Source organism: Podarcis vaucheri (assembly GCF_965113315.1).
Source record: "Podarcis vaucheri genome assembly, chromosome: 14".
Classification (NCBI taxonomy): domain Eukaryota; kingdom Metazoa; phylum Chordata; class Lepidosauria; order Squamata; family Lacertidae; genus Podarcis; species Podarcis vaucheri.
The window spans coordinates 26,128,012-26,151,932 of NC_138752.1; the positions used below are offsets into that span (position 1 = coordinate 26,128,012).

The following is a 23,921-nucleotide window of genomic DNA, read 5'->3' on the forward strand; positions in this document are numbered from 1 at the left end:
TAGTGGCATTCACAGCCTGCCTATACTGAAGACACATTCAGGGAGCCGCCGTGATGTCAATCAAACCTTTGCACAATGACTCTGACAGGCAGGGACCAAAGAGGGAGAGGAGGCTTTTGGAGATTCACACTTGGCTCCACGAAGGTGGGGGCCGCAGCCCCAAGAGAGAGAACGGAGGGGGGGAGAGAACGGGTGTCTCCAGCCATTCAAAGAGAGCTCTATTCACAAGCTGTCGCTTCAGCCCGCAGGCAATCAAGATGACTGATCTCATCAAAGGTCAGCGGACCAGAGATGAACTTTCGGAGGCACTGCAAGGGAGAGGAAGCCAAGGAAAGAATGCAGAAGGACACGGGTTCAGCAGCACAACCGAGGGAGCAAACAGGCCCACCTGTCAAGCTGTGAAAAACACAGGGGGCCGCGGACAGAGAGGAAGGGTGCCCCAGAAGGTGCGGTCCAACTGGCTCATGCTAGCGAGCCAAGTTTCATGCCAAAAGGGCAGCCTAGCGGGTTGAAGATGGGGCTGTGTGTACGCTGCATGAAATGAAAAAAAGAAATCCTATCCCTTCGGGGAAAGCTGGCTTCTGCAACATGCATATATTATGCAAATCTTGCAAATCAGCTCGATCCCCAGATTTTGCATAACTTTGCCACCTTTGCATAATTTATTCTAGTTTTGCTTGTCATGGAAAGAGGGCGGGAGATGCAGAAGGCACTGAGGCCCCACCGTCACCCCCCAGGAAATCTCACCCAGCTTCTTCTCCCTGCTCCAGCACCTGAATACTCGGCATGTTTTTCCAAGTCTCTCTTTGCAACCAGAAGAGCTAGAAACTTGCCCATTGTAAAAAGCAAAAGCCAAGATTCTGAGGAAGCTGGATCCTGTTACTTCTTCTTCTGTCAAAGCTCTCTTTACTATTATTATTATTATTATTATTATTATTATTATTTGACCTTACAGGATCTGAGGGTGACTTGATGCATATAAGGAATCCTTCACTGGTTATGGCAAGCAGTGGCATAAAAAGAAGAAGAAGAAGAAGAAGAAGATTTGTATGGCTGAAGTCCCCCTAGGAAATGTTCAGTGTGGTGTAGTTAGGAGCGATAGACTCGTAATCTGGTGAACCGGGTTCGATTCCCTGCTCCTCCACATGCAGCTGCTGGGTGACCTTGGGCTAGTCACACTTCTGTGAAGTCTCTCAGCCCCACTCACCTCACAGAGTGTTTGTTGTGGGGAAGGAAGGGAAAGGAGAATGTTAGCCGCTTTGAGACTCCTTCGGGTAGTAATAAAGCGGGATATCAAATCCAAACTCTTCTTCTTCTTCTTCTTCATTGCCATGCCTGGCAGAGCCACGATGCCATAGGTTGTACCCAATGCTAATCCTACTCTTGCTTTGCAAGGGGTTGGACTAGATGACCCTTTGCGCCCTTTTCCACCTAAAGTCAGGGGAACCAGCTTGGTGTCCTCGGGGGGTTGCTAAACTCCCATCATTGCTGTCCACTGGCCAAGCTGGCTGTGACTGATGGCATTTTGGGTCCAGTAATATCTGGAAGGCTAGTGACTGCCCACCCTTTGATTACAGCAGCATGGACCATGATGGCTAAAGCAGCAAGATATAATATGGTGCCCTCCAGGTGTTGATGGACGACAACTTCCATCAGGTGTGTTGCCTCTGGTGCTGAGTGATCTCAAAGAAAGACATTCAAGAAGCGACCAGTGAACATTACGATGTCTGGGGAAGCAGAGAGTTAATAGGGGAGAGGTGGGGATGGGGAATAGTTGTTCATAAGGTGCTAGTTTATGGAGGAGAGCAAGTCCTTGGCCAGGGCTCAGCATTGCTTTTTGGCAGAATTAATAAATAATACCCACTTAATTACCATTTTGTAAATACAAGGAACACACACACACACAAATCAATATCAGGAGTTATCTTTGCATCTGCTACATGCCGTTGTGGTAAATGCATCTTGGCGATATAGACCCTTTAAGATAATTTATTTCTTCCCTGCAGATGACTCACCACCACTGCTCCAAGCAGAGATACACGGCCCTTGATGTGCACAGAGCAGGCCAAAATAAAGCAATGCACCTTCGTTCTGTTACATTTTCTCACCTCACACCCCATACAAGCTCACGGCCATGCTGGCTGAAGCTGGTGGGAGTTGTTATCTGCAACTCTGGCAAGTTAACACATTGCAGAAGGCTGCTCTGAACCTCTTGTCCAAAAAACCCCCCAACAAACTTTCCCCATCATCCTTGGTCAATGGGCTTGCTGTCTGGGGCACTGGAGAGGCCAACTACAGTTGGAAGTCTGTAGGCTTCCTTGTTCTTTCTCTCATGGAGAAACCCTCCCTTTCCCCCAGGTCAGGAAGGCTGGAGTTTGGGAGTGAGATGGTGCTCAGAATTATATAGAAGCTGGGAGCTTCCTGGCTCACATGAGAGCACTGTTGCACTCAAGGTTCTGGTTGTGGATTTCCCATTGGGCCATCTGGTTGGCCATTGTGGGAAAGGGGTTCTGGACTGGGTAGGCTTACAATATGTCATTCATGTGGGCTCTCCTTAAGTTCTTATAGCAATTATGGGGAAAGCTCCAGTTAGAATTTTGGGAAGCGTCCACGGAAAAGGAAAGCCATTGCCTGTGACCCAACACTTTTCATTTAGCTTTATTTTCTTCTATTTGTTATCCAACAAGTGAGGAGGAGATCATTTAGATAATACTGCCAATTAATTAGTAAACAGTTCAATCTGGGGTAGATTACTTCCCCCCAATTTTCATTGCTCTTTCCCCTGCCCTCTTCTAATCAACAAAAAAAGGGGGGGAAATCCTTCAGGGGCATTCAGTCTTTTTATTACTATATGATGAGTTTTAATCCAATGAAATTTTCAGTAGGGGAAAGCATGTAATCTAATTAAGAGACTCAGGCTGCAGTTTAGCTGGACTCATTAACTGCAAGATAAGAGATCCCATCATTACAGAGACAAATACCGCTCCCCCTCCCCAAGTGCACATCCGAAGGCCACTATGCAAACTGATTCTGCTTGGAACGAACGGGGCTATACCGTTTAGTCATGCACACAAGCGTGAAACAAAGGGATTTGGGGGAGAGGGAGAGAGAGATTAAGAGGAAGGAGAGAGGAAGGGGAGAGAAAGGATGAGGAAAGCATCCCAGGAAACCTGGCTTCTTTCTGCAACTCCTCCTTTCCAATAACATCCAGCACCTCAAAAATAGTTGAAAAGGACTTCTCGGCATCATGGGTTTGGGAATCATGGAGGTATTGGTTGTAGGAAACTTACCCCTAGTATTAAAAAAAAGGTAAAGGTAAAGGACCCCTGGACGGTTAAGTCCAGTCAAAGGTGACTATGGGGTTGTGGCATTCATCTCACTTTCAGGCCGAGGGAATCAGCTTTTGTCTGCAGACAGCTTTCCGGGTCATGTGGCCAGCATGACTAAACCTCTTCTGGTGCAATGGAACACCGTGGCGGAAACCAGAGCGCATGGAAACGCCGTTTACCTTCCCGCCGCAGCGGTACCTATTTATCTACTTGCACTGGCGTGCTTTTGAACTGCTAAGTTAGCAGGAGCTGGGACAGAGCAACAGGAGCTCACTCCATCATGGAGATTCGAACCGCCGACCTTCTGATCGACAAGCCCAAGAGGCTCAGTGGTTTAGACCACAGTGCCACCCGCATCCACTTGGTTCATCTAGGCCCTTTTTGGTATGGAGAAAGTGGGTAGAGGAAAGGTTTGCTCCCTTTCTCATAACGCTCAAGCTCTCTCATAGCTCTCAGACTTGGGGACATCCAATGAAGCTGAATGATGGAGGATTCTGGACAAATCAAAAGGAAGTCCTTCTTTAGGCCGCACATAGCTAAACAATGGAGCTTGTTCCCACAGGAGGCAATGGTGGCCACCAACATGGATGGCTTTAAAAGAGGAGTGGACAAATTGTGAAAACAGGATGCTGGACTAGATGGGCCTGATCCAGCAGACTCCTCCTATTTTCTTATGCCAGTCATTTTCAAATTGCATCCTGCAAAGCCAAAGAGTTTCTTGGAAATATATTTAAGGCGCTCCTCCATGAAAAGATAATGCTTATGTATTGCAACAACTCAATCCCGCAAAGGACTGCTGGGTGTTTTCCAGGGTGTTTTCCCAGTTCACCACGGGGTGGGGATGGGAGGGGGTTACAATAGACCTATAAGCTCTTCTTGAATAGACATGGGGCCCTACAACGTGCTCCAGCACTGTCTGAAAGAAACAGAACTTTGTCATGCTGCACAGTGATTAAGGTGTCAAGAACAGGAGTGGACAGACTTGGGTTCAAATTCTAGCTCATCCATGGAAGAGAGGGCAGAAGTCCCATTGCGCTAGCAGGACTCGTTACGTTGGCTCCCATGAATCATTACACCTGAGTCATTTACAAGGCTGATTGCCAAAGAATTGATGCTTTTGAATTATGGTGCTGGAGGAGACTCTTGAGAGTCCCATGGACTGCAAGAAGATCAAACTTATCCGTTCTTAAGGAAATCAGCCCTGAGTGCTCACTGGAAGGACAGATCCTAAAGTTGAGACTCCAATACTTTGGCCACCTCACGAGAAGAGAAGACTCCCTGGAAAAGACCCTGATGTTGGGAAAGATTGAGGGCACAAGGAGAAGGGGATGACAGAGGATGAGATGGTTGGATAGTGTTCTCGAAGCTACAAACATGAGTTTGACCAAACTGCGGGAGGCAGTGGAAGACAGAATGCCTGGCGTGCTCTGGTCCATGGGGTCACGAAGAGTTGGACTCAACTAAATGACTAAACAACAACCACAAATACTAGCATGAGCACCTTGACTTGGACTCAGAAATAAACTGGCAACCAATTTTTCTGTCATCTCTTTCTCTGCAGCATGCACCTGCAAGGAGTTGCATTACAAAAAAAACCTGGAGGGTACCAGTTTGGGGAAAATTGCATTAACCTATGCTGGAAGCTGCAATGAGTGGCATTGGTTTTTGCAGAAGCGTTTTCCAACAGGGGTTTAACAGTTTGCTTCCCAACTGCGGGTCAAATTGACCTCCCTTCCCTGCACTTTGAGGTAATAAGTGTCCTTGTGACCGACTTCCTCTGAATCCGGGCCTCTTATCTCGCCAGGGAAAGCAAAAAAAGACCAAAGAACCACATTTTCATGCCGTAGTACAGAGTGATATTTGTGTGGTGGAAATAGCAGGCCTGGGTGAGCCTAGTGTGAAAATTACTGGTCAGTGGGTTTCGGTTTCTATGGAAATAACAGGCAACAATACAGAGAGAAATAACAGCGCTGGAGGGATAAACCCTGTAGCTTCATATAATCTCCTTAGCGTGATATAACAGTGTTAAGCATATTAACAGATGTGTATGAGCTTCAAGAAAATAATAATAATAATTGTTGTCATGATCCAAAGCTCCTCCGGTGTCTTGTTGGGCCTACAAGCATGTGGAGAGTCCTCTGAGGTACAGAAGACATTGACTGAAAACATACGTTCTGCCAGCCATATGATCAAATGCTACTAAATTAAAGGGGTTCTGAGCATGTGGAGAGTGCCTACCCTGTACCCACAAGGGTTATCACAGCCAGCCCTTACACTCCTGGGTTTGCTGCTAGGGGTGAGGCAGACTGAACTTTAAGGCCAGAAAATGGGTTTCGGGTAGGTAGCAAATAATAATAATAATAATAATAATAATAATAATAATAATAATAATAATAATAATAGGTCTATTAAAAACATACAGATAATAACAATCAAAACAGCACAACAGCAGCCCTTTCTTTAAAAGAAGTCAGTTCCCAGAAGCCTGTTGGAAGAAGGAGGTATTCACCCGTTCCCTAGGACAAGGACCCTTGTACTAGCAGACAGAGAACACTGGACTCGGCCCATTCAGTCTGCTTGGCATTCCCTACCCAGAGAATCTTAAGATCTACACATAAGTGATTTACCTGTTGTTGTTCTTTAGCTTAATGTGGTCCGTAGGTTCTAAAATCTGCCCGTTCTTCAGCCACGTTATCTGCGGAGGAGGTTCCCCCTGTGCCAAGCAGGTAAAGATGGCAGTGGTCCCCACGGGCCTGGAAATAGACTGCGGGTGCTGTACAAATTCTGCAGGAGCTGCAAAGACAAAGGAAAACATGGGCTCCATTTATATCATCTATCTATATATCATCTATATATCATCTATCTTTCAACTATCTATCTATCTATCTATCTATCTATCTATCTATCTATCATCTATCTATCTATCTATCTATCTGTCATCTGTCTATCTATATCATCTATCTATCTATCTAGGGGTGGGGGAGGCAGAAAACTAAGCTTATTGCAGAGGTGAATGTTTTCCTGTGCTAGACCCAGATAAATGAATGGGAGCTGCTGGAAATGGCATCATCATGATGCCCAGAGAGATGCCAGGGCCTAAGTGCCCTGGGGGGTGCCTGTATTGGCCTCCCTCTACGAAGACCATTGTGCCTTCAAATACACATGCATAGAAAGTTGCATAAAGAGCTAGAGGGTTATATGGTTGGACTGGCACAGCATGATTTCCAGCCAGTCTTGGCTCTGCCACCAATGACCTGGAGCACTCAGTGGGGAAATAGACAGTGGCCACACAGACAAAAACAGTGTGTTCTTGTGACGGCTGATTTTGAGAAGCGTTCCCCTTTTTCTTTATTGCAACCCATTTTCACCATTTGTGGGAAAGCATTATATGAACAAAATTACCAATGAATGAATGGCATGATCTGGAAAGGAATGCCCAGTCCTGTAATCCCCAGAGCAGAAGGAAGTGAATTTAGAACCAGCACCATCCCTCCTATTAACTCAGGCAGGGAGTGATGTAGTGGGTCCAGCTACTGGTGTTCAGAAAAGGGAATTTCAGCAGGTAGAGTTAGTTGTGCAAAGTACATCTCTCAAACAACAACAACCCCTTCTTCTACCCAGCTACTAAAGGCTCAGGAGCCTTGCCTTCTTTTACATTTGGCCTCCCTAGACGGCTCACGGCACTGTAGACAAAAAGGGGCAACTGAGAAACAAGAGGAAGGTATCAGCATACTTGTGGAGGACCAGCATTTCTGTCCACCCCCCTCTGCTTCAGTCAGAGGATGCTGGTGCCCATCTGGATATTCACCAGCCTGTCCGGTCTCTTATGACACCAAATGGCTAATTGGAAACAACAGAAAGGATGGGTGGCTGGGAGGGATCCCTGTTTCTTTTCAATCTGTTCTTCTTTCTCCCTGCCTCAAAAAGAAACACCCTCTTCATTTTGTCATTGTATGTCTTAAGTTGTTAACCATTCTCCTATACGGAGCTTGTTCATTTGCGACAAGGGATGAAAATGAGACTCCCAACATCTGAGGTCAGAGAACCGAGAGGAATATAGGAAACTTGTCTGCTGCAGGGATCAAAGGAAGGAAATCAAAAGGACTCTCTGAGAGAGTCACAGAAGGGAGACAGAAGAAGCTGGTTTAACATTTAGTACAGGGAGATGTTCCTGTCCCCCCGCCCCCAACTGAACTTGATTATAATACCACTGTATTAAGTTGGCTTAAAAGATAATGATTGCTGGGAATAAATAAGCATTTCGAAGGTGCTTTAACAATCAAACCTTCTTCCCTGGGAACTCTGGACACTGTAGCTCTGAGCGGGCAATAGAGGATTCCAAACCACTCTCAGCACCCTTGGCAAACTACATCTCCCAGGATTCTTTGCAGGGAGCCATGACCGCTTAAAGTGGTATCATAGCACTTCAAATGTATGGTATAAAAAAGGTAAAGGGACCCCTGACCATTAGGTCCAGTCGTGACCGCCTCTGGGGTTGCTTTATTGGCCGAGCGTACAGCTTCCAGGTCATGTGGCCAGCATGACTAAGCCACTTCTGGCGAACCAAAGCAGCACACGGAAACGCCGTTTACCTTCCCGCCGGAGCGGTACCTATTTATCTACTTGCACTTTGACGTGCTTTCGAACTGCTAGGTTGGCCGGAAAATGTATGGTATAGATGTGACCTTAGTTGGATGGGCAAGATTCAAGTGTAATGAATGAATGAATGAATGAATGAATGAATGAACTCCTTTGCCAGGCTAGTTCTATGCTACTGTCAAAAGAACAGTTCTTTATACTTTAGGAAAGAATGCCAACTTTGCAAAGGGAGCACCTAAGCTTACTGAAAGTGTAGAAGGAGTCTGTTATCATCTCATGTAAGGAAGATAATAATGAGTGGATCACAATAAGTAGCTAATAACTGGAATGAGAGATTTTCTGTGGGTACAGAAAGCAGCAGCTACTGCAACAAGAACAGGGGAGGGATTCTTTGTTTGAGACCCCCAGCCCTTCATGGGAACATGGAAGTATGTGCCACACGTAGCTCAGTACTGCCCACACTGACTGGCAGTGACTCTCTGAGGCTTTTCAGGTAGGGGATATTTCAAGCCTTAACTGGAGACACTAGGAATTGAACCTGAGACCTCCTGCATGCAAGGCCCTTCTCCCCTTTCCTTCCTCACTCTCTCCCACTTCTCTGCAATCCTGAGTCTTTTGCATTACACCAGCAGCTTCTGGATATGTTCCAGACACTCCCTGATTTACTGCTCCAAACCTTCAACCAGCCCACTTGCGGCATGAGTTATTAACAAGCATTTTGTTTAACACCTTTTGCTTTCAGGATGTCGTTTGTGTCTACCTGAGAACGTAGTGTGTGAGCTGATGAAAACCAGCAGATGGATATGCCCCAGACCCTGTGGTGCCTTCAAATCAGCAGCCCATTCACTGCTGCAAAAATAAATTATTCTGAGTGTCTGGGAAAGGGTGAAGGAGGAGGAGGAGGACACCCTAACATCAAGGCTGCTGAACGGGTCATCCTCTGTCAGCAGCAGCCGTTCCTCCTCCTCCTCACATTCTGCTTCTTTCGTAGATAATGGTTCCTCCAGCCCAACTGCTTTGAGAGCTGTGTTGCAGACAGAGGATGGCCGACCTTTCACTCACCTGGCCAACTGCAATGAGTAAGACTGCAGCTGCACACACACACAAACACATGCCTTCCCTCAAAGGCTCTTGGGAACTGTAGTTATCACAGACCCACAATTCCCAGCTCCTCAACAAACTACAGTTCCCAGGATTCTTTGCGGGAAGCCATGTGCTTTAAATGTATGGTGTAAATGCAGCATAACTCTCCAAGGGATGTGGGGAGCTGCCTCATATTATGTCAACGCATGCAAGCTCAGGCTTGTCTACATAGGGGATGAGGAACTTCAGGCCCGGGGACTGGATGTACCCTCCAAGGCTCTCTATCTCTGTTTTGTACCCTCTCCTTGAGTGTCTTTGCCTGGCTGGAATTTTGTCCTAGAATTTTTGTAATGCCTCACCCTTCCCTAGATGGGAGGATAGAGAGCAGCTTACAAAGAGGATTAGACAAAGCCAATCAATGGCTACTAGCCACAATGGCTAGGTTTACCTCTACTTCAGAGGCAACGCGCAGGTGGACAGAGTGCTGTTGCGCCCATTTCCAACTTGTCAGCTTCCCACGGGCATCTGGTCTGCAGCAGCGTGATCAGGATGCTGGCTTAGATAGGCCATTGGCCAGATCCACCAGGCCTGTTCGTAGAGGTGTATGCAAATATGAATGGAAACCAGCCTACCATACAACGCTGAAATTGATAGGAATTGCTCCATCCAATTTTGGCTCTGGCCCCACCCACCGCTGGCATGTGGGGCCCAGACGGTTGCCCAGGTGGAAATGCAGCCCTCGGGTCAAATTGTTTTTGTTTACTTCTATATGGGGTTCCAGCACCTCTCAGGTAGGTGCCATTGCTCTGATAAGAGAACTATGGGAGGCATTCATGCTGAGTTCCAGCACCTCTTTTTCTAGAAAAATAGAACTGCTTATATATTAAATTTGTATCCTGCTCTTCCTCCCAAGGGAATTTGGTTCAACAGTGGATCTACAGTGGCAGCATCTCTCCTGGCTTTTAGAGAAGGGGTGTTCCCAGCCCTGCCAGACCTTCTGCACATGTCATGTGCTCTCTGTTTGTTCCTATGTTTGTTTTCTTTCTAGGCCGCAACTGACTTGGGGATGGTTGTTTGGAAGAATCATTTGCGAACGGCACAGGATGGCACCAAGTTACTGGAGCCCAAGGAAGGGGGTCTTTCGGGCCAATGGGTCTGGCTATAACGGGGGCTATAACAATGTCGTTTGGAGGCAAGGATGTTAGCAGAAAGAGATCTCCTTCCCCACTGCCCCAAAGGGGGAAAAAACCTCTTGCCTGGCCATCCCTGTGAAAATGGCCAATTAGGCCGCTCAGGTGGGAGAGAGATAATTTGAGATTCAGAGGCTCATCAAACCAAGCGGTTAACGAGGGGAGCTGATGAGAATGCGGGCTGCTGGAAACGGGCTACTTCAAAGGCGAAGCCGAGGGCTCGTAATCAGGGAAAGGATTAACAGCATTCAATTCTGCGCTGCCAGCTGTGTTGCTCCCCTTTTCTCTCCCCATCCCTCCCCTCCTCAAACCCTGGAAAAGGCATTCTCTGTGCAAAAACTTCACCATGGAGACTGGACGCACAGCAAACATTTGAGAAAGTCCTTTTGGGGCAGCATTGGCCAAGGTCATTAAAAATGGCTTTTCAGGTCCGCCGTTAGAAGGATTTTGCCTTTGGTGGGGGGAGAGAAAAGCCCCCACATTTCCCTGGTGCACAGGCCACACAGCAGAGGGGTTTAGTCACAGGCTGCAGCTACAGGAGAGCATGGAACTAAGCTCTCTCACTAAATTTTCAGCTTCATTTTTTTTCCTTTCCCCAAAACAAAAGGGAAAAATTAAGCTTCTAGCCCCTTTACATAGGGAGAAGGAAGGAGGTAAGGGCAGACAGCATTAAGAATATAAGAAAAGCCCATCTAGTCCAGCCTCCTGTTCTCACAGTGGTCTGTCATAAACCTGCAAGCAGCATTTGAGCACTATAGCATATACCCCCCCCCCCCGCTGAGGTTTCCTGAAACTGGTATTCAGAAACATTACTGGCTCTAAATGTGGAGGTAAAGAACAGTCATCATGGCCAGTAGCCACTGGTACCTTTCTCCTCCATAAATTTGTCTAATCTGAGTTAATCTGAGATTCTGTCCTGAATCTTCCAACATTCGACTCAGCCCCTGACTGAGTTCTAGTGTTATGAGAGAGGGAGAAAAACTTTTCTATCTCTGCTTTCTTCATGCCATGCCAGATTTAAAAAACAAACAAATTGTTATGCCTCATTTACCTTTTCTTGAACCTAAAAAGTCCCAAATGCTGCAAGCTTTTTTCATAGCGATATCGTTCCCTCACCTCAGTTATTTCGGTTGTCCTTTTCTATCCAATTGCTCTGCAGAACATCAACCTCAGTGCTCTCTGGTCAAAGAGTACAGAACAATGCCAGACTGCTGAAGGTATTTGGCCAAGTCAAATCTTGTAGGTTTAAGGGATGGGGAAAGAGGCTCAGCGCTTGGTCCTGAAATTGCAGTCAGTGCCGAAAGCTGCAACACAATCGCTGACAAAAGTGAGGCCCTGTCAGTGTGTTAGACTTCTGTTCAGAGAGTTGCACTGGCCACTGATTTGTTACTAGGTGTAATTCAAGGTGTCATGCTTAGTATATAACAGCTTGAGAACAGTTTGCATGAAGGATCACCTTGCCCACTTAACTGTTTTGGTCTGTGGAACTGGCATTTTTCAAGTGCCACATAATGGTTGCTCTTGCACTTGCAAGCAAACAATCTTTCACTGTGGCACCCCGTGAATGTTGGAACTCCCTGCCCATTTACATTGAAGGGAGGCACATTTTCACCACCTGCCACAAACATTTCTTTAAAGCAAGCCTACCCAGACATGTTAATTTGGCACGAATTTTACTGTGTAGTTTTATTTTATAATGTAGGTTTTAAAACTGATTTTATTTCGAAAAATAAATCTTAGGCTAAGGTTTTTTACTGGCTATTTTTATAAGTAATTTTAATTTTGTGCAAAACTACTTAGAGGTTTTGAGGATTAATAAATGGTATATAAACGATCTTTTCAACAAAACAAAAATAATAAATACATTTAGGCTCCCTCATCACTCCCTTGTTACTATCACCACATTTTCAGCTGCAACCCTGTTTAGGTGATCAGAAGAGGAAATTTCCAGGACACAGTTATACTATTTTTAAAAATGAAAAATCCATTCATGATGAGGAAGCAGACACTGGACATTTCTTCATGTGACGCCAGGAACACTCTTAACTTGAAATGCGCTACTTGTAAAATGTTGCTAATGAAGTATAGGAAGTGAAAGAGACCATTTTTAAAAAACTGAGTGTACATGCTAGTCAATGTCACTCTTCTGTTCTAGCTGAAGGAAATCCAAGGGCACCATTTACACTTTGCTTCACTTGTGAAAACAGCCATTTGGTGTCTTAGCAATTGAGGGATCCCGATCCTGACTGCCTTACCTTGCACCACCAACCTTCCTTGGGCTGTCCGCCTCACCCTCGTGCCGGGCTTATTGGCTGCGCACACGTATATCCCAGAATGCTGCACAGTGAGGTCAGAGATCATCAGGTTTCCTGTCCCAAGGACCTGAATTCCTTCAACGCCAATCGGTCGGCCATCTGGGTTGGAGAAACACAAGAGCAAATTACACCCTGGGTCTGTCTGGTATTTACGGTGCGAAGGAGCCTGGAACTCTCTCTCGCTTAATCTAGCAAGGCACCATTTTCCCTAGAACAACCAGGCTCACTCTAAGGGACCAGAAATGGGATGAGGAGATATGCTTCCCTTATGTCAAACCCAAACTCTCTTTCGAGACAGCCCTGAACAGATTTTAGCTTTCAACTTCAGTTGTGTTTTTTTAAAAATCATTAATAAATTTTATCCGAATGCCACATGAACAACAATAGTGTACATTACGTTATGCTGTTGAGATATGAGAATTACTCATATGTACAAATCTCAGCAAGTATGTAACATTCTTCCTGATTCAAGATAAATAAACAAATATAATAAAGGCACAAACTTAAGTTCCAATAAATACTGTTTAGAGACAGCGTTTGCCAACGATACCAATCTTCAAAGCATCAATGTACTTCAGGTATAAACAGTTTTTCACTTTTTATATACTTCTCCCAAACTTTGCAGTTTTCACAAGGCCATATAATCCTCCTCTTTTCCCAAGAGGAGAGTAAGGCCACGCCACCCCCTTTTGCCCTGCCCCCATTCCACCCCCATTTCTGGCCACTTCCGGATTGCCACAACCCAGGTATGCGCCGTTGCACATCCATTGGACGCACATAAATTGGTCATTGCCTGTATTTTAAAGGTGTAGTCATATGCCCAGGTTTACCATGACCACTGAATTTGGTCACACTGGATGCTTTTACCTATTATTAGAATGATGTGAGGATGAGCACTTCTATATTTGCCTATTAATACAACATAAAAAAACCCACAATTTATATGACTGGTTCTATATACTGGGTTTCATACACCTCTTGGAGATTTTTCTTTCATATTAAACCTATATAAATGTGGTTCCTGGGAGGTTGCCCATGGCGGATTGCACCCCTCAGGCTGGGGAAAAAAGAAGGCCTTCCGCTGAAACCTAACTACTGGTTCCATTTCTATTAAGTTCTTTTTGCAATTCAGAGCATCCTTCAAAAATGTTGTCCATTTAATAATTACAATCTGCCTCTCACAACTTTTTCAGCAGTTCCTTCTCTCAACTTCAGATATATACATCATAATATATGTTTTTTAATGCAGTTGTAGAGAAAGAAGGTGTTTCATATTTGTATGGTGCAGTCAAGGTGCCAAAAGGTATTTAAAGCAAGCTGCATTGCCGTGGTCAGGGCAGCAAACCACAACAGAGCACATTGATGTGGCCTTGCGTGTGTGTGTGTGTGTGTGTGTGTGTGTGTGTGTGTTAAAGCTTCTAAGCTTGGCTATGGTTGACAGAGGCAGTGACCCCACTCTGCTCCAGCAGTCCTGGGATCAGCAGGGCCTCCATAGCTCACCAACCAGCCGTGAGGGATTAGAAGCTAGAATCTCATTAACTAGCAGAGAGAGCTTTAGCACTGAAAATGAAAGGGTGAATTCGCTCTCCTATGGAGAGTCAAGGAACATCTGATCCTGCTGGTTCTGAGAAACATGTTTATGCTATGTTTAAGGAACATGGCTTTCCTCAAAGAATCCTGGGAACTGTGGTTTATTAAGGGTGCTCAGAATTGTATGCTTGTGTGAGAGGTAAACTACATTTCCCAGGATTCCATGGGGGAAGCAACATGCTTTAAATGTATTACGGGTATGCAGCCTGCATTTCAGGGACATAGAGAAGCGGGTGTGAAGAAACCACAAGAAACAGAAGACAAAAGCATTGCAGGGGGTTGAACTAGATGACCCTCTGGGTCCCTTCCAACGCAACCAGCTTTACACACAAAACTAGCAACTTCTTCCAGCTCACAAGGGTCTTCATCCCCTCAAACCAAATTCCTACCTAGTAGCAACTACAATATGCTGTATGTACCGTATTTTTCATTGTATAAGATGCACCAGACCATAAGACGCACCTAGTTTTTGGTGGAGGAAAACAAGGAAAAAAATATTCTGGATCCCAGAAGCCAGAACAGCAAGAGGGATCTGGCTTCTGGGATAGCCTCTTGCTGTCCTGGCTTATGCGTTAGCCGCACGCAGCCTCTCCCGGGCAGGGGGATGAAGGCTCCCCCAAGAGCCGTGCTCCCTTTAAAGAGCGTGTGGAGCGTGTGTGTGGCTCTTGGGGGCTTTTCCCCAAGGAGGGAGAAGGGCACTTCTCCCTCCTCAGGGAAAAGCTCCCAAGAGCCGCACACACGCTCCACACACTCTTTAAAGGGAGCGCTGAGCAGAGCCTCCCGCCTGCATTCACTCCATAAGATGCACACACATTTCCCTTTACTTTTTAGGAGGGGAAAAGTGTGTCTTATAGAGTGAAAAATACGGCAACTTTGCCTGCACTGAAGTAATAGCAACACTCTCCTTTCTTGTGTATGGATTCTGACACGAGGGTAACCTCTGGTCACTTACCAAGTCGACTCCAGGAGACGATAGGCCTGGGGTTTCCGGTTGCAATGCATTCCAGGATGGCAGTCTGGTGCACAGTTAAGGTCAGGTTCTCTGGTCCCACGAGAATCATGGGATCCTTGTACACGGGAGAATGAGAACCTGTGCATGGCAGACCAAGCATTAACATGAGACATTCTGAAATCGAGAAGGTGCATCTGTATGTGTATATATACCATTGCTGGGGCAGGTGCTCCGAGTGTAAGGTTTCAGAAGTGCTGTGTCACGTCAAGGCTAGAGCAGAGCCGCAGCTCAGTGGTAAAGGATCTGTTTGCATGCAGAAGGTCCCAGGTTCGATCCCCAGGTAGGGATGGGAGAGTTCCCTGCCTGAAACCATGGCGTGCTTCTGCCGGTCATTGTAGACACAGTATTGAATGAGCTGAGCCAATGGCCAGACTCAATGGCAGGCAGTTCCTAGTGTTCGTATGAGAAGGCAGCCATGACCCAAACCTGCCTGCCTTCCCACTCACTGCAAAGGCTGAAATGCTGAAGGGAGGAGGTTCTCTTGACCAGGAAAGAGCACAAGGTGCCGACTCCTGGAATTTATACCAGGCTTGGCCAATCAGGAAGCTTCATGCTGCCTGCCAGTCACAGGAGCAGATGCTGCATCAGGCTATTCCCTTCTACAGCTGAAGGGGGCACTTCCAGGCAACCTGTTCATTGAGCAGGGAAATTAAACAACACTGGCTATTTAATGATTCTGATTTGTTTGTGGGGGAGGTTACACAACCTTGGATGAAAGCAAGTGTAATTCCACAATTTTCAATGCACTGCCCTGTTGCTTTCCTCGCTGCAAAAAGCCTGATAATTTGGGGAAGCAGGTTTGTTGCACAAGACCTCCCAGTCAACTATAATTGGGCAACCTGAATTTGCTGGGATGCGATTCAATCCCACCCTAAAACGGCAATGATCTGGAAGCTGAAACACCCACAATCCCCTAGTTCACTAGGCTTGGCTCCCGTGCGCAGATGTCCACAAGGGTTCCAAGGTAAAGCCACGAGGCACGACTGGTTTATTATACAATCTTTTAAAAGAGTCAGTGTGGCATAATAATGGTTAGTGTTGGACTGGGACGTGGGGAGAGCTGGGTTTGAATCCCCACTCAGCCATGAAGCTCAGTGAGTGACTCTGGGCCACTCAACATCCCATCTCTTAGCCTAACCTACCTCAGAGGGTTGTTAAGGTGATGAAATGGGAAGAAGAAGAACCATGTACACCATATTTTAGATCATTGGAAGACAAAGGTGGTGTTTAAATGCAATAAACAAACAAACAAATAAACAAACTATGCCTCTAAATCCTACACTGCATGCTGCCTTATACTGAGTCAGACCAACTAGCTCAGCCCTGACTGATAGCAGCTCTCCAAGGATTCAGGTAAGACTTTTTTCCAACTCCTATCTGGAGACGTCAAGGATTGCACCTGGTTCCTTCTGTATGCAAAGCAGATGTTCTATCGCTGAGGTAGGTCCCTCTCCCCTGACACCAATTCACTTGCCGCCCTGGACAACTTCCCTTGGGATCACCTTAGCTCTAAGATTAAGCTGTTGGGAGAGCTGCTTGCTTGGTCAGGTTCTGCTCATCACCAAGAAGCAAGCAGTGCCAGCCATGGCCACAAAGGCATGAAAGGAATGCCGCTTTTGCCCAGAGGTCAGCTTTGCCACAGACCAGAGATGGAAGTTTGACTCATTCCTCCTCTGAAGGCCGGTTTCCAGGACATGTTGGTAAGCAGGTGTGAACAGCCATTTGCTAAGTGGGTGTCAAGGCTCAAGGGAGGTGGGACTTGATGGGGAAAGCAGCTTTCAAGAGGGTGCCAGAAGGTAATGTGTCCCTTTGGAGAATAGGGCCAGGCCAAGGCAGGCCTATTTAGCATCCTGCCAGGCTCAGGACCAAGAGTTGGTCAGGTTGGGCACTAGCCAAGGGTCTTGGGGGTTCAGAAGGAGAGCGCATTTGCAAGCCCAACATTCCTGCAAAGGGAGAGAGTCTCATGAGGGAGCATGTCGTGCATCATCTTTAAAAGCTTGGTGGGCAGGATGCAGAAAGTGGTGGGACATTTCCATTGCTTTTGGCCAGTTCTAAATACCCTGTTCTAAATAGTGGGATGCGGGTGGCGCTGTGGGTTAAACCACAGAGCCTAGGACTCACTCATCAGAAGGTCGGCGGTTTGAATCCCCACGACGGGGTGAGCGCCCGTTGCTCGGTCCCTCCTCCTGCCAACCTAGCAGTTCCAAAGCAAGTCAAAGTGCAAGTAGATAAATCGGTACTGCTCTGGCGGGAAGGTAAACGGTGTTTCCGTGCGCTGCTCTGGTTCGCCAGAAGTGGCTTAGTCATGCTGGCCACATGACCTGGAAGCTGTACGCCAGCTCCCTCAGCCAATAAAGCGAGATGAGCGCCACAACCCCAGAGTCGGTCACGACTGGACCTAATGGTCAGGGGTCCCTTTACCCTAAATAGACTGAACTCCGGGACTCTGTGTCTGCTGCTGAACCTGTACTTTTTACTTGCCCGAATTAAGGTATCTTTCTTACTTGTACGTTAGGAGCCTTTGCCTATGTGTGCTGAGCAGGAGCCAGGACTGTTGGGTTCTGCAGAGGAGTGGCCTTCTGGTCCCACCAGTCTGCAGTGTTTGGGCATGAGAAAAGATGGGCCAACCCAACCACTTTACTTCCTTCTCCTCTCTATTCCACTAATTTCCATCAAAGTACTTTGCACAAATTCAGGGCTCATGGGTAGGATTCTGGCTGCAGAATTTCACATCCCCTGCTGAGAAGCAGCCGGCTTTACGGAGCAATGTGTTCAAGGAATGTCAACCATCTACTGCTTGCCCCTGGCAAAACAGCTCTATGCACCTGCACTGCAGAATCCGGACACGGTTGTTGTTTCAAGACTTTTGACAGGTTGACAAGCACAGTGGGCACAGCGGGCAGGGAGGGTAAAAAAAAGGGGGGGCTTTGTGAAGGTAAGCTCTATCTTCTCAGTAGTCCCCTAACCGGTGCCCTCCAGGTGTTTTGCATTCTCAACAGTCCCAGCCAGCACATGGCATCCGGTCTTAAGGTAAAGGTAAAGGTACCCCTGCCCGAACGGGCCAGTCTTGACAGACTGTGGGGTTTGTGCGCCCATCTCACATTTATTGGCCGGGGGCCAGCGCTGTCCGGGGACACTTCCGGGTCACGTGGCCAGCGTGACATCGCTGCTCTGGCGAGCCAGAGCCGCACACGGAACGCCGTTTACCTTCCCGCTGGTAAGCGGTACCTATTTATCTACTTGCACCCGGGGGTGCTTTCGAACTGCTAGGTGGGCAGGCGCTGGGACCGAACAGCGGGAGCGCACCCCGCCGCGGGGATTCGAACCGCCGACCTTTCGATCGGCCCTAGGCGTTGAGGCTTTAGCCCACAGCGCCACCCGCGTCCCTGGCATCCGGTCTTAACTGCAGCCAAATGAGTCGCATTACTAGGCTGGCCTGGTAGGAAATAAGTGGGACGTACCACCTGCTTCTGCCCCCCCCCCTCTGTCCCACAAACACACCAACCTGACACAGTGAGCCTGGCTCCCCTGCTGAACTTCACATTGGCAATGTTGGTGGCAACACAGTGGAAGATCCCAGTGTCTTCAGCTCGCAGGCCAGTAATCTGCAAAACACCCTTAGGCAACAGCGTGTACCTAAAGGAGCAGGAAAAAGCAAGGGAAAGAAAGTGAGGGGAGTTTCAGCAGAGTAGTGGGTACATGGGTATTTAGAAGGGTAAAGGCCTGCTCCAGAATGAGGGGGCAAAGTATGCCACTCCAAACTGCAGGTGGCTGGTGATGTTTTGAATTCCTCCTTATGTTTTTGTTAAGGCTCCTTGCAAGTAGAAATCTAGCACATCCAGCAAAGAACCCTGTTATGTTAGTTTTCTGACTGCAAGGGGATTTATTTTATTTTGTTTTCACATGGTAGACCATTCAGAGTTGGCATCCAACACCTGCAGAATGTAGTGCTGTGGTCCATTCTGCCACCTCAGCATCCTGCCTGCTATTCGCCTGCATATGCAGGCCAGATCGAACTCTGCTTCCAAGCAGTTGCCTGAGGGGCATACTGATAAAATGATCAGCGAAAGAAAGAGATGAACAATCACATGGTATGCCTGATCTCATAGATGGTTTTATGATTCTCTGCTTTTCTAGCATTTCAGTATTCAGTTGATGGAAGTAAATAGTTTTTCCCCTTCAGAACTGAACTAAAATACTATTTTTTTGTATGTGGTAAGCATTAGCTGAATGAAAAACGGATTGTTTTGATGATACTCTATGCATCTGTGTATGTATTTTATAGATGCAGCTCTTTACTCTGGCTTTTGACACCCAATATGTATATTTTTAGGATCCACCTTATGTCTATGAACTATTTGAATTGTTTTTAATATTGTATTTTAATTGCTATGAACTGCCCTGGAACCTTAAGGGTAAAGGACAGGTAAACAACAGCAGCAGCAACATTTTAATATTTGCAAGCTACTTTGAAGGCACTGCTATAAAGCAATCAATTTGGGGCATGGGCGTAGCCAGGATCTTTTTTAGGGTGGGGCAGAACCTCAATTAGCTATGTATTTTTACTGATTTGGGGGGGGCAGCTGCCCTCCCTGCTCCCCCCCCCCCTTGGATACACCCATGACTGGGGGTGGTGGAAATAAATGGATTGAAAAATTAACAAATAACTAAGGAATGAATAATCCTCATTGATTTGTGATAAGTGGGGAAAAGGCAAGCTGGCAATGGTGCGAGCCTGCAGCCATACCAAGCCAACAAACACAAACCTGAATTGCAAAATTTGTTCTGCGAACGTGCATCGAATGAGGACACTTAATTCTATGAACACAAAAAGAGCCTTGCCAGATCAGGTGGAAGTCTCATCTAGTCCAGCATTCTGTTCTCGTGGCAGCAAACCAGAGGCCCATGGGAAGCCTGTAGGCAAGACCTGAGCACCACAGCACTGCCTGTCACCTGCGATTCCCAGCGATGGGCATTCAATAGGCTTGCTGCCTCTGACAGGGGAGGCAGAACATAGCCATTGTGGACTAATTCTCCTTCAGGGAATGGTCTTAACCCCCTTTTCAAGCCATCCAGTTCGGTGAATGTCACTGCCTCTTTGGAGAGCAAATTCCACTTTGTGCTGCACAAAGAAGTTCCTTCTTTTTCTCTGCCCCGAATCAGCTTCATTTCAAATGCGCAGACACACACCCTGGGATTATCATGGGATGTTTTTCACTGACCAGTTTAATTGCCTCTGTGATTGGTTGGGGGACAGGTGAATGAAGGTAGGTTATGAATTGGAAAGTTCCCTTGCTTATTTATAATATCAAGCTTAGCGCTGCTATTATTCTGGAACACTGGTTTTCAAAGCCTGCAGCTTCGGAGAAGCTTATCAGGGGTTTGCCAGATCAGTAATAGCTGTCTATCTGCCCTGAAAGTCAGCTTGCCAACCACAGTATTTTCTTGAAAGGCTCGGCAACAGGGGGGGATGCCAGGCATGTTCTGGAGCACAGTCTCAGTTCAGTGTTGAGGTCCAATCTGTCCAGGCAATGGCAAGCACAGGGTTCCCAAAAACATTTCCCAGAATCGTCTGCTGCATCCAGGCCTTGCCATGGGTCCAGAGAGGCTCATCTCACTATTTAAAGGACAACCCATGAAAACAAAATAAGGCACACCTCCCTCCAAAAAAAGAGAACAAGCGTGAGTGGTTTGTTTATAAAATCAGCTGATCTGAGAGGATACATTCATCAGGGTCTAATCTTGTGCCATCAAATATATTTCTATTGGTTTTCATGAACATTTTAATTTTAACTCTTTAAAATCTATTAACAGGTAACAAAAAGAAATCCCTTTTAACAAATCACATCTCTCACTTGCATAAATTTGTAGCTCTAAGCTGAGAGGGTTTTGTCACATTTTGATCCAATGCACATGAAAAAAAGTTGTGAAGCTTATCAGATGCCAAAATGGGTGTCTAAATCGGAGGCCCCCTTTGAGGTCAAGGACCAGACTAATTGGATCTACCTCCCCCAGTTGGCCCCAACTGCTTGGAAGGGTTTTAAGAAATCTATATTTTAGTGTGGCAGCAGCCCCACTTTGGAACTCCCTGCTGATTGACGCCAGGCAAATGCCTTCACTGTACCCTTTTGAGCACCTGCTGGGAACATTTTTGTCCAGGCAAGCCTATCCAGACATGGAGAATGTCGGCATGTGTTTTAATCTGGATTTCAGTTTATTGTGAATTTCAATTAATTTTTGGATACTTTTGATAGCTGTTTCTAACTGCATTTATTTTACTGATAATTCAGTTGCTTTATCCTTTTTGTAAACCACCTTGAGGCTTCATTACAATCAAGCAGTATATAAATCTTGTGACATAAATAAACGACGGGTTCCGCAGTAAATATGAAGAACTTTCCCCCTGCAAGGTGTTTCTGAATAGTGCAGAGTTTGAAAAACACCCCTCCTGCAGCACTCGCAGCCCTGTTTGGAGGGGACTGGACCCACTGTCCTTACCTGTCGTTTTCTGTATTGATGGGGAGATGGTTCTTCTGCCACATGATCACAGGCTCTGGCAAGCCATGGATCTGGCACTGAAACCTGGCCACGCCGCCTTCTTCCACCACTGCACTCTGGGGGTGGATGTGGAAGTCAGACATAGCTGAAAGGGAAAAGGAAGGGAAAAGCTGAAAGGAAAACGTGGGGGAAAATGTTGTCGAATTCTACTCCAGATCCAGAGCAGAACTCCAATGTATAGTTAGCAGAGTAAAAACTTTGTAGGATTCCCAAAAAATAGAGCAGAGGCAATTGTATTTCATCCAGCAGAGCTTTACTGCTACTGAAGGCAAATGGGCATAATGGTCACAAATCCAATACATTCAGGATTGGCACTGTCCATAAGAAATCCAGCTGCAACAGACTTAACTTAAACTTACAATAAGTCTAAACCTTAACCCTAACCATGTACAGAAAACCATACCAGAAGGAAGAGAGACAGAAAGAGAAAGTGAAACCTAGGCTCCTTCTTACCCTACTTTTATAGTCAGCATGACCTTGACTGAAAGAGATAACAGATTAAGCCAGCTTTACTCAGCTTCTCTGAATAACCCAAATATAATGAACCTTCTGCTTGTTTCCTTCACACAGAGAAGCTTCCAGAAGCCTCTTGAATTAAGTAGAACAGGAAAGATCTCTACGAATCAGATCAATACTCTCTGCACTAAGAAATGCGAACTGAAACTTAATTCTGTATTTCAAATTCTGGCACAGCTACTGTCAAGAGCAATCCAAAAAATGCAGCCTATGTCCATCTTTGCCAAGCTACTGCCCTCCAGATGTTACCAACAGCTAAATCTCCTCAGGGATTCCTGCTATGGAGATTCTCAGGAATATTCCTGCTCTGGGGCCAGGACATGGAACATAAAAAGAGCCTGCTGGATCAGGCCAATGGCCCATAAGTCCAGCAACCTGTTCTCACACCGACCCAACAGTGAGAAGCCAGCAAGCAGGAATCAATCACAAGAGCAATTTCACCTCTTGTGATTCGCAGAAGCATTACTGTCTCCAACCATGGAGGAAGAGCGTAGCAATCATGGCTAGCAGTCCTCTCCTCCTCCTCCAAGAATTTGTCTAATCCTCATTTAAAGCTGTTCCAAATAGGTGGCCATTACGGCCTACTGCAGGAGTGAGTTCCACAGTTTAACAACGTGGTGTGCAAATGAGTTCTTTCGTTTGCTCTCAGTCCTTCAACATTTAGCTTCAAGTTCAAATATGATGAGAGAAGGAGGGGAAAAACTGGTTTCTATCCACTTTCTCTACACCACACATCAATTCATGCATCACTATGATGTCTCCTGTTGCTCAATTTTCCCCTAAGCTGAAAAGCCCCAAACGTTGCAACCTCATGGTGAAGTCGCTCCATCTCCTTGATCATTCTGGTTGCTCTTTTCCCTGAACCTTTTCCAAATCCACAATATCCTTTTCCAGGATATTTCCATCCGTGCTCGTAACTCCAAACCCCAAAAGCCCATCTTTAAACTGTGCCTTATCCTCGCCCCCCCTGCCAGCCTCCCCTTAACACAAAATGCCTCCTGGCTGCACATTAACACACACACACCTCAATCTCCTTCCTTCAACACACATCAAAGATAATACATGTGCATCTCTTTAAGGGAAAGAACCAAAGACATGTCAGGAAGGATCCATCATTCATCTCCAGACTCCCATTGGGCTCCGACAGATGGGAGACTTCTTATTCCGCTTCATACATTAAACATGGGCCATATCACCCTCCTCTCACGCCCCTCTGTCATAAGCTTCAGCTCACTAAATAGGGAGGGTTTAGAAAATACAACATGCTGATTGTGCTTTTAAGGGATCCACCGTTGTTCCTCTCCGTCTTTTAACAACAGGGGAAAAACACCAAAAAAACAACCCTGGTTTCAACTGGATTTTAATGCCATCTGAGAGCATTTTATTAAATTATGTAAGCTTCTTGAGCACTAATTACATTTTATTGTGCTATGAAAAGGGCTTTGAGCAGCAACCAACCAAAGTGGAGGTAGAATCGGAACATACTTATTGTATTAGCGCTCAATACTATCATACAATAGCGAGGCTCATAAGAAACATCACTCTATTTTTAGCAGTGCTCTTAGTAAATGTTTTTGTTAAATTCTACAGTCTAAGTTGTAAGGGTAGCTGGAACTGATCTGCCAGGACATAGTTTTATCCTCAAGCTTTTTTCCATTGTGCTACACATTTCAGTGAAATGTTTTCTGGGTTAGGGCCCCTAGCAATGATTTCTGAATTGTTTGGGTAA

At 46.2% G+C, this 23,921-nt stretch overlaps 1 protein-coding gene across 1 annotated transcript in view; it reads right to left on the minus strand.

Moving 5' to 3' along the window:
• The window catches only part of IGDCC3 (immunoglobulin superfamily DCC subclass member 3), a 113,700-nt gene that overhangs the window by 22,898 nt on the left and 66,881 nt on the right, over positions 1 to 23,921 (minus strand). The window contains exons 3-7 of the mRNA XM_082198429.1: positions 21,617 to 21,761; positions 18,624 to 18,754; positions 15,059 to 15,196; positions 12,457 to 12,615; positions 5,957 to 6,122 (exon numbers count right to left, since the gene is read on the minus strand). Coding sequence (XP_082054555.1) covers positions 5,957 to 6,122; positions 12,457 to 12,615; positions 15,059 to 15,196; positions 18,624 to 18,754; positions 21,617 to 21,761 — 739 coding nt within the window. The remainder of the gene's footprint in view (positions 1 to 5,956; positions 6,123 to 12,456; positions 12,616 to 15,058; positions 15,197 to 18,623; positions 18,755 to 21,616; positions 21,762 to 23,921) is intronic.